General features: G+C 53.7%; 1 protein-coding gene across 1 annotated transcript; it reads right to left on the bottom strand.

Annotated features, from left to right (window-relative positions):
• Window positions 1-6,661: 6,661 nt before the first annotated feature.
• NDUFAB1 (NADH:ubiquinone oxidoreductase subunit AB1) lies at window positions 6,662-9,543 on the bottom strand. Its single transcript, XM_048492480.1, has 5 exons — window positions 9,363-9,543; window positions 8,604-8,714; window positions 8,118-8,205; window positions 7,243-7,354; window positions 6,662-6,825 (listed from the first exon to the last, which is right to left on the bottom strand). Exons 1-4 carry the CDS (start codon window positions 9,516-9,518, stop codon window positions 7,263-7,265), a joined length of 447 nt encoding a protein of 148 aa, XP_048348437.1. The 5' UTR covers window positions 9,519-9,543; the 3' UTR covers window positions 6,662-6,825; window positions 7,243-7,262.
• Between the last annotated feature and the right edge of the window lie 1,017 nt (window positions 9,544-10,560).

The raw sequence follows: 10,560 nt of genomic DNA, 5'->3' as shown, positions 1-10,560 counted from the left end.
TTCCTGGGTGCACCTCTGAGGTAGTAAGAGGGCCTGTCTCGGAGGTCAAAAGAGCAGGACGGCTGCTGAATCTCACTCCCTGGCCTGAAACTATAGCTTGGATGCAAACCGACAGACACTGAAAGAAGCCAACTCATCAGGGCTTTCTGGGAAGGCTCCCAATACATGCCATGGCCAGTGCAGTAGGGAGAGGCCGGATCTGGGAGACTGAGGTTCAAACTCTGTCCGGACACCAGGGCCCTTTCTCAGCCTGACTCATCTCATGTAGTTGCTGTGAGGATAAAACTGAGGAAAGGAATGCTTTTGGGCCCTTGGTGGGAAGAAAGGCAGAGTATAAATGTATTTAAATCATTTGTACCCCACCCACCTCCTCACCAGGGACGCAAAGCTTTGCTTCTGAGATCTGACAAGATCGGCCTAGCCTGAGCCACCGAGGTCAATGACACCTTTGTGGGCTCCCGCGCACAGCCAGACCACCAGAAAGCAGGGACCTGCCAAATTACAAGACTCCAGAAGATTGTTTACACATTAACTTTGCACGCTCATGACAGAGTCGCCTCTCCCCAACTGTGCCTTACGGAGCGAGAGAGCCCGTCTTTTCTGCAAGGGAGTGTCTGTCTCCTCCGTGTCCTCATCCCACCACAAGTGATGCTGCCAACATGGTGGCTCCCCATGCCCTGTGGTCACATTCAGTTTCAGCGCTTGAACAGGATATCCTCCCAAGCAACTGTTTATGTGCCAGCCGATTTCGGTACTACCACTAGCACGATCACTCCCGTTGGCTCTTGGTAGGCTGATTATGTCAAGCAGCTCGTCTCTCCTGTCAGAAATTAGAGAACTGGCAATTAACATGATAAGAAGAGTCACACGCCCGTGCACGGAACAGCTCCGGTTATGAAACTGACCTCTGCCGCTAACTCTGTTCCAACCTCTTCTGCAGCAGTTGCTCACTCCAAGATCACATTAACAGAGGAAGAATGGGGCTCTCCAGGGAGGGGGCACAATCTGGTTTACCCCGCCCCCCCAACCTCTTTAAATGCTCAAAAGGTTCCTCACAAGAAGGGCCAGGACTGGTGAGGCCAGAGAGAACCGCCTCAAGGAAGGGCAGGGGCAGCCAGTCTTCAGGTGGAAAAGCAGTCGGATAAACTCAGAGGGAAAAGGCAAAGAGACATTCCTGCTCCCTTGCTCTCCCTCTCTCAAAATGGGCCTCTGTCTGGAAGCCCGGATGCCATCCCAGTTAGTTTTTAGGATACATTATTGACCCTATGTTTCCTATGACTTTATTGTTTTGATAATCTTCTAGGGGTTGTGTGTGTGTGTGTGTGTGAGAGAGAGAGAGAGAGAGAGAGAGACAGACAGACAGACAGACAGACAGACAGACAGGAAATTAACAGGACATTAAAATCAATGTGAAGGTATTTTAAGCAGCAGCTTAATCTGGGGCTTCTCTGAAGGCACTTGAAGCTGTTCAGCTCCCTCCGTGGCTCAACATATCTCCCCACCACTCCAACACACACTATAAAGCTAAGGTTGAAACTTGAAAAGCAGCCACAAACAGTAAGAACAAAACAACAATGCAGAACAGCGACACCGCCACAATTCGCTGTCGCTGCTTCACAGCAAGACCAATGTGAGCGTTTCTGAGTCTGGCTTCAGAAACTGGCTTCAGAAACTGTGGAGAAAGCAGATCTGCAAACTCACTCTAGAGATGAAGGAGGAATCAGAAACAGACACACTCCATCATCCCGCAACCCTGCCCGACGGCGTAGTCAGTTCTTGATGGCAAAGCTACCCTGAGGAACACTCTTAGACGAACAACTCCAAATTACAAACCAGCAGCCTCTGAGACACATCATCTGGGTTGTGAACAACAACCAGCCAGACGGACTGAGCCAATTTTGAAGCCTTGAGCAAATTCTGCTTTTTGTCCATTTTGCATGAATACAAAACAAAGATATCGAAAGAAGAAACAGAAAAAGGAAAGTGTGGACACTGGGTGGTACTACTCTGATCCGGGGAAGGGAGGGAGCTGGTTTCACATCATTGCTTAGCCATGACAATCTTAATTTCCACGTGCTAAAACGAAAACAGAGGTCTACCCTCCTGACAACATCTTTGTCAGAATGGGAAACGACTCTGACATCTACAGCTGAAAAACACCAGACTATTGATACCACTCAGAATCAATGTCACAGAAGGAGAATCTGACAGGCTTTTTCCTTCAAAGGTGACAGCAAACACTGCAGTTTTATCAGTCGTGCAATAATAAGAGGTTTCAAAAACTCCCCGGCTATTCAGAGGCGCTTGTGAATTTGCTCCGTAATTCAACCCACACAAGGGGGAAAAAATGCTTTTTTCACATAATGCGGCTTGTGTCGAGTTCAAGGCCAGCGATGATTCCCAGCCAATAAAACTCCACTTGGCTGGAGAAGGATGAAAAACAAACAAGCAAGGCATTCATCTTTTTCGCCCTCGCCTGCTGCAGCCACAGCCTGAATGTAGCCAAGGAAAGTATGTTTGGCAAGATATTTACAGGAGGGTCACAGAACTTCATAAAGAGCCTTTTTGCTCGGCTCCGCCTTATAATAAGATCAACAACAATGTTTACATACTCCCAACACATTTCTAGAGAATGAAATTATAGCTCCGTCGGGTTTTGCAAAATGCTTCTTCTCTCCGCTCCCCAGCTCAAGCTTGTTTGGAAGGGGGAAAGCAAGCAGGCGTTTCCAGTGCTGCGGCGCCTGCTGTCCCACCTTCATCGCTGCCAGCCCAGTCCCCCTGTTACCTGCTTGATGTGTTCTCTTGGCTTCTTTGGTAGCTTTAGCTTCCAACACTCTGAAACAGAAAAACGAGGCACGGGCCAGTCAGCGGAGCCAGGGCCAAAGCAGCCCCGTAGTACCGGGGCGGACAGTACAATCGGGGCCACGCACCCACCCTGTCAAAAGAAAGGGCTTTGCTAGGGGGTGGCCGGGAGCTGGAGGGGAAAGGGGCAACGCAGAAGCCCAGGGATGCATTTGGGCCACCACTGCAGGGAGGCCATCTGGAAACCCCTTCCAAGAGCGGCAAGGGCTCCGAATAAAAACGAAGCAGCCAGCACCCCCACCCGCTGTCCCGGGCAATGGCTCTGGCAGCAACACCCATGCAGGAGGCAGAAGCCTTGCCAGCGCAAGTGCCCACCCCATCAGAGGCGCAGGGTGGAGAGGGGTACGGGGTGCCCCAGGGCAGGGCAGGGCGAGGCTCAGCCTTTCCATGCCCGCCGCCTGCGCTTCCCCCAGCGGGCTCGAGGGGGGCCTCGGAGGGCAGCCTGAATGCCAACCAGGCCGGGCAACCAGCAGCCTCCAGCTGGCAGGAGACCCAGCCCAGGAGCGGCGGCGGAAGCGGAGGCTCCTCGCAGCCCCCCCAGGCGGCCTCTGGGGTGACCTTGCCCCGCTCTCTCTCCGCCTGGCCTCCCTCGCAGGGCTGGTGGGTGGGTGCGCGCGTACTCCGTCCGTCCGTCGGTGGCAGGGAGTTCCGCCGGCACCCTCCTCCCGCTCTCTCCCGCAGAGGCTGGGCCGGGGAGGGCTCCCAGCAGCAGCAGCAGCAGCAGCGCCGCCCCTCCCTTACCTGCCGGCCTCTCCCTCTCTTCCCCGCGGGCGGGCGGGCGGGCGGCCTTAGTGGCGGGTCGCGGGCCCCGGGGCGGCGGCGGGAGTGGGGGGCCCCGGCAGGGTGGTCTCGGGCGCCGCCGTCCTGCGCTGCCCCCTCCCGGCCGCCATTTCCAGCCTCCCGCACGGAGGAGACGCTCAGCCTGGCAGCCGCCCCGCCTTGACCGGAAGCGCTCCCCCCGCCCTGCAAGCGCTTCCGGGACGGCGCCATGGCAACCCCGGCCCGGGCGGTTTGCAGGGGGTGTGCTCAAAAATGAGTCGGCAGACGTGCACGTGAATGTCTAGATTCTAGCCTAGAACTTCTGCAACCTGTGGCGCTCCATGCTGGCAGGGGATGATGGGAATTGTAGTCCATGAACATCTGGAGAGCTACAGGGCGCAGACCCCTAGAGAGAGAGTTTTCCAAATATCTAAGCATGATATTGCACACCCGGGCTTGGAACATGCTTGGAGCTTTAAGGGCCTGGATCCATGGAGGGAGGGGGGCGGTGGTCTTTTCAGGGCTGTGCAGAAGGGAGGAGGTTTCACTGCAGCACCACATTGTCAAGACACTCGTCTTCCTGCCCTTATAGAATCATAGAGTTGGAAGAGACCCCGAGGGCCATCCAGTCCAACCCCCTGCCACGCACCCCCTGACATATGATCATCCAGCCTGTTTAAAAACTTCCAAAGGAGACTCCTTGCATTTGCACAGCCCATCAACAGGGACAGCAGTTCTCTGACTGGCCCGGGACCCAAACACTGGGCCACGAAGCCAGACAAAATCAGGGTTGGCAGCCATAAGAAACACAGCCTGAACCAAACTGCAATAGGGCCAAGAAAAGTGTTACTAGATATATGGGGGCCAAGAAAAGTGTTACTAGATATATGGGGGTAAGTGGATGCCCAGCACTATGGACGTGGCACCTTTGGCAAGTGTGGCCGGAAAAGATGGGAAAAAAGTGATAAAAATATTGAAAAGACAAGGAATTCAAACTGTTGCAAATTTGGTAAGAGATGGAAGAGAAATTATGAAATTACAATACTTTATAGAGTTAGGAGGTAATGAAAACTGGTTGGTTTTGAGGGGCATTTGGGAAAGGATAAAGGTTTCACGAATAAGAAGAGAATGTATTTGAACTATATGAATGTTTTGAACTATATGAAAAATGTAAAGGGAAAATTTGGGGGCATATATATAAACATATATATATATACACACATATATATAAAAATGATGATAAAGATATTATGATGAGAACATTGAATCAAAAATGGGAGAAGGAAGGTTTTCTAGACACACGAAAAACTGAAAATCTAATTGACAGTTGGAAAAATCTAAAGATTGAGAAATATATGGAATTGGAAAGAAAAGTGATATTGAAGTGGTATAGAACACCAAAACAATTAGCATAGTTGATTAAAAGCTGGCACTGTGGAGACCAGGAGGCATACTATAGTCATATTGTGGATGGAATGTACAGAAGTGAAAAAATTTTGGGCAACTGTAATGATATATATCGAAAAACTGGTGAAAATTAATATTGGTTTAAATAATGATTTAATGTTCATGGGTGTAATGGAGGATAGAAGGGTGGATAAAAATATAGCTATATGTATAAAATAATGATTAGAGCAGCGCATGCAATAATAGCTTTAGGCTGGAAAGAAAAGAAAAAATGGACAATCCAGAAATGGTTGGAATACATTTGGGATCAAGTGACACTGGACATTTTCGATATAATAACAAAAAATAAACTGTGGCAAGATAAACAGAGCGAAATCTTGAAGATAAGGACAATATATGTGGACTTGATGAAAGAAGCTGGAGTCAATGAGGCAATATAGAAGAGAATACAAAGAATGAACTTACTGCTGTTTGATAAAATCATGAAGAAAACACGGAGGGAGGAGGGAAAGGGGGAAAACATATTTGAAAATGAATGAAGAAGATTACTAATATAAACTGTAATGTTCAAATGATACAATAAAAAATTAAGAAAAAAAGAAACACAGCCTGTTGTATATTCAGAAATGTTGAGTGGAAAATAAAATGCAAACTTCTTCGAAGTTAATGGACGCTACTTGCGTGTTGTACCGGGGAGAGGGAAATTGATGTGAAATTCCTTGGAAGGAAGCTCCCCAAAAGTGCAGCGTTAAGAAATGGCTGAGCTGAGACAGGGAAAGGAGATGCTGCCATCTGACGGTCAAATTCTCTTCCTAGGGACCCTCACCATCCAGCCACTCCGAGCCTCATCACTGAAGTCCACAAGTGGTTTATCTGGGCCCAAAAAACTTCACTGAAAAACTATTCTGCATTTTATTTGCAACTCTGTTTATTCTGAAATGTGTTTCAATGGAGCCCATGCAAGTCAAGGGGCTTTCTCGGCTCCCATGATCTCCAATGGTCCTTCCAGGCTCCCACAGTGTTCCCGATTGGCAATCTTCTTCCTGTTGGTACAGGGTAGCCCCTTTCTGTGCCTCCTGACACCTGGACACACCACAGAAAAAGAAGTGCATCCTGGCCAGTACCAAGCAGGGGGCCACGGCAGAAGTGGGCACGAAGGAGCCTTGGGAGCAGATGGCTCAGGAATCCACAGACCCACACGCACAAATCCTGCAGAGATCAGGAGACCTCCCAGAATTCCAACCAATCTCCAGTGTGCAGGATCAATCCCCCTGGTGAAAACAGCTGCTTCAGCATCATTCCTCTCTGTCCCCTCCCTCCTCCAACTCTACTCCCAACCCTCCAACCCAAAGTTGTCAACCACAGTCTGTCACCAAATGGTGAAAAGCTCCCCACAGGAAAGGCAGGAGCCCCTTGACAGACAGGTCACACAGCATCCAAAGCCAGAGCCTTCCTGGGCCACAATGTGAGTGGCCATTCTGAGTTGCCTCCTCTGCCAAAAGGAGTCTTCCCCGCCTTTGGGCAGCCACACAAGCAGGTGGAGGAGGAGCATGTTATTCCCTGCCCCACAGGAGGAGGAAGCTGAGAATGAAAGGCAGGCACGCTTGGAACCACCAGAAGGGAGAAGGCCAGCCTGGGTTTAGATTTTATTCTGAAGGACAACATAGATATTTATACAGCTTTAAATACAACCACTGACGACTAGCCGTCGGAGAGCAGGTGGGGTTGGTGGGAGCCCTTTGCTCACCAGCGCCCCATTCCTGCAAGCAACCCCCACGTCTTCAGGAAGAAACAGATCTGCCGGCAGGAGAAAAGGAGACACAAGGTTTGTAGAAGTCAGAAACAATTTTAAAGCAAAAAACACACACACCACTAGTAGAGAGATGTTCCCTTTCCTGCCTAGCAAGGGTACAGGCTTTTCAAAGCTCGCTCCCCGCACAAGCACCAGACACAGGACTGAGGGGCTGAAAAGGTTCCTGGCAATGCTGCCATAACAGCTGGAGCAAGTAAGCCAACCTGCTTCCCAAAAGGGGTGGCCAGACCTCCAGGAGACACATTCCCACCACCCAGTTTCAACCGATACTCTTATTGCATCTCTGTATGATTGCCTATGAGAGGAAGACACACATAAGGAGACAGAGAAGCACCCTCCCCCTCTTGGTCTGGCAGCAACATATCCTCTATTAGGCGCCCACCCCCACCACTCCTTCCTACCTGCTCAGCTTGACAAGGGCTTATTCGTACACATCTTTCTTATCGGCTATGTAATCGACAATCTCTTGCGGACACATCAGCTTCTCCGCTTCCACATCGGGGATTTCAAAGCCTGGAAGATATTATGCCCCCTCAGCCAGCTGCAAGCGAAGCTGCCCCAAAACAGACAAGGCTAGCAGCTCTGACTTGGCCATTACCCAAAGTCAACACAACTTGTGGGCACGGGATCTCAAGCAGGGCACCTTATGCCTGCTTCCCGTGGAATTCAGGAGGTGCAGCTGGAGAACAGCCAAAGAAGGGGTGTTCACGAGCACGAACGCATGCATGTGGATCGGTGCTGTGGCCAGGTCCTTGGGCTGGGGAAGGGAGCTGAGCAGCAACTTTGCCCAGAAGCTGTGGCACCCCTGGCCAGCAAGCAGCAGCAGCAGCACATAATAGGTCAGAAACAAAAGGACAGAACAAAAAAAGGGCCTGCTTCCAAGTTGTCTTTCCCTCCCCCCTCCCCAGCACAATGCCGCACAAGGGCAGGCTGTACAGCTGGGGTGACCTGGCCTCTCTTCCTCAAGCTAAGGATCTCCTGGGGAGACTCATGAGCTTAAGAAGAGGGCAGCAGGAGACTGTGCAGGATCGACTAAGAAGCAAAGCTCCAAGTTGCGGGGGCTCTTCTTGGATGGTGTACACAGGCTGGGGGGGACGGGACAGTTCCTATGCCCTGCTGCTGAGGTTGGTCTTGGAGAGCAACAGCTGACACCCCCCTTGCAGACCCCCCTCACTCCAACAGCGTCCTTTGGGGCCTGAGTGGTCGAAACAAAGACGTGATGCTCCTTGGTCCCACCCCACCCCCCGAAAGAGGCACAACAGCCTTGCGGCCTTACCAAACTCGTCCTCCATAGCCATGATAATCTCCACTTGGTCGAGACTGTCCAAGCCCAGGTCCTTCATGAAGTGGGAATCAGCTGTCAGCTGGGGAGGGAGAAACGCTTTGCTGTGAGTCCTGTGCCACGAAAAACACGCTCACCACTGGACAGGAGCGAGGACGAGGCAGCACCTCAGCAGGGCTAGTGGGACTCCTGGAGGCTGCGTGGGCCTAGGGAGGTCACTCCCTCCGGTCACATCCTTGTGTGATCAGCAGAGCCCCTGGGGACCCTGCGACAGCCAGCCTTCTCCTTCCCTCCAAGACCACTCAGGAGTTAAAAGGTCTCTCCCCGCCCACACGCACACTGCCCGTGTTATTATTCTTTCACCCCTCTCTGACCGCCAGCCCAGCGGTGCGGCTTATGTTGCCGTTCATCCACAGCAACCATATGCTGCTGCTGCCGCCGCCCAGGTGGGTCCAGGGCAGACCTTGCTCGGGGTCTCACCTTCTCGGGGTCTATTTTGTCATACAGCTTCAGCACGTACAAGACACGGTCCTTGATACCCTCCAAAGTGAGTGGAGGCAGGTCGGAGAAATGGCGGCACAGCTGGGGGACCTGTGTGGGGAAGGAGAGGGAGGGTCTCACGGGGGTGGAGGCTCGGCGGTCTCCAGGCTCAGGGGGCACCAAGCGGCCCAAGGCTCCCCTGCAGAAGGCAGGGGCAGCAGGACCCCAAGGGCCCAGGGAGGACATTGAACTCGCTGCCACGGGGGTGGGGAGGCCATCGCCCTTGCCCTTTTGCAGAGGGGGCAGGCAACGATTTCTCCTCCCAACATTCATTATCCTCCTCCCTCCCCCTCGCTCAGGGCAGCCGGCGGGTTCCTTTGGCCCTCACAACAACCCTGCGAGATAGACAGGCGCACATGCCTGACCCAAGGTCACCCAGGGAGCAGAGTGGGGATCGGCCCTCCTGCAGGACAGTGGTCTCAGGGTGGTGGTGGTGGTTGGCGGGACCCTTTGCCTGCTGCCCCCCGAGTCCTTTCAGCCCACACAACAACGCTGCGAGGTAGGCGCATGCACCTGGCCCAAGGTCACCCAGGGAGCAGAGTGAAGATCGGCCCTCTGGCCAGAAAGGGGGGGCGGCGCTCGGGATGGAGGAAGGGGGTCGTGGCCGGACCCCCTGCCTGCGACTCCCTGCAGCCAGAAAGCGAGCAGTGCAGGGCTGCCCTGGTGCGGCGCCTGCCTGCCTGCCTGCCTGCCACTCACCCGCGCCGGGCCGGGCCTGGCTGAGGCCGGGGGAGGCGGCCGGAGGAGGAGGGCGGCGGCGGCGCCGAGGACGGGCCGGGCGGGAGCCGGGCGGACGAGGCAGCGGCGGACGCAGGCCGCGAGGACGACTCGGGCCGCCATGCTGAGCCCGCGCATGCGCCTCGGCCGGCTGCTACCCACAAGCCCCCGCAGAGGGGAGATTTGCATACGGTGCGCCGCCCCCAGCAAAGGTGGCTGCACTCTGCGCATGCTCAGGCGCCAGCCTGCCACTGAGCAGCCGCCTGACCCTGGCCGGACCTCGAAAGGCGGTTGCCAGCTCCATTCCGGGGGACTTGGGGTCTGAAGAGGAACTTTTGGCGTGGGGCCTGGAGGGTCTCCCCCTGGGAAGCGACCCCTTTTCTTCGCTGGGGAACCGACCTCTGCAGCCCCACCTGCGCTCTCCCTGGCTCCTTCCACACACGCAGAATAATGCACCTTCAGCGCACTTTGCAGCGGAATAGTAAAATCCACTTGCAAACAATAGTGAAAGTGGATCCAAAGTGTATTGTTTTGCATGTGCTGAAGGGCTCCCTGTTTGGGAAGGGGATGGCGCCCCTTTCTGCTTCTAACATACACTTTGGGGGCAGCAGGCACGACCCCTAGAAGCCCCCCCCCCCATAAAGATCAGAAGGAAAGATTAGAACAGTGGTTCTCAACCTTCATGTTGTGGTGACCCCCAGCCATAACATTATTTGTGTCTCGGTTCCTAAGACCATCGGAAATTTATGTTTTCCAATGATCTTAGACCAGTGGTGGCGAACCTATGGCATGTGCAAGCAGAGTGCCCCCACACACACACACATCTAGACTGGCCTGGGCGTCTGGGCTCGATTATTAGCATTAAACCTATGACCTGGGCCTTTCCCCACTTACCTTAAGCCCCGCGCTACTTGAGGAGAGTAGCGCGGGGTCCCCCGGCACTCCCCATGACAGGGGCGGCGACAGCGCAGCCGTCCCGACGCTGCCGCGCCCCCTCAGCGCGCAGCATCCCAGGCGCGCTTCTTAACGGCGCCTTTTGATGGGGACGCCCGGGTGCACGCCTGGGATGCCGCACGCTGAGAGCAGTGCGCGGCATAGGGGAGATCAAGGTGAGTGGGGAAACGCCCCTAGTTTTGGGGAAGCAGTGTAGGTAACCCTGTTAAGCGCTGTTAAACCCCAC

The sequence above is a fragment of the Sphaerodactylus townsendi genome, linkage group LG04 (assembly GCF_021028975.2).
Source record: "Sphaerodactylus townsendi isolate TG3544 linkage group LG04, MPM_Stown_v2.3, whole genome shotgun sequence".
Classification (NCBI taxonomy): Eukaryota; Metazoa; Chordata; class Lepidosauria; order Squamata; family Sphaerodactylidae; genus Sphaerodactylus; species Sphaerodactylus townsendi.
This window is presented reverse-complemented; position numbering and strand designations above follow the sequence as displayed.

Excerpts from the sequence above, each read along its gene's own strand:
- NDUFAB1 (XM_048492480.1), bottom strand. The coding sequence starts at position 9,518 with ATGCGCGGGCTCAGCATGGCGGCCCGAGTCGTCCTCGCGGCCTGCGTC. Across the intron at positions 8,715-9,362 it reads CCAGGCCCGGCCCGGCGCGG|GTCCCCCAGCTGTGCCGCCA; the intron begins GTGAGTGGCAGG and ends TTCCCCACACAG. Across the intron at positions 7,355-8,117 it reads GGCTATGGAGGACGAGTTTG|GCTTTGAAATCCCCGATGTG; the intron begins GTAAGGCCGCAA and ends AATATCTTCCAG.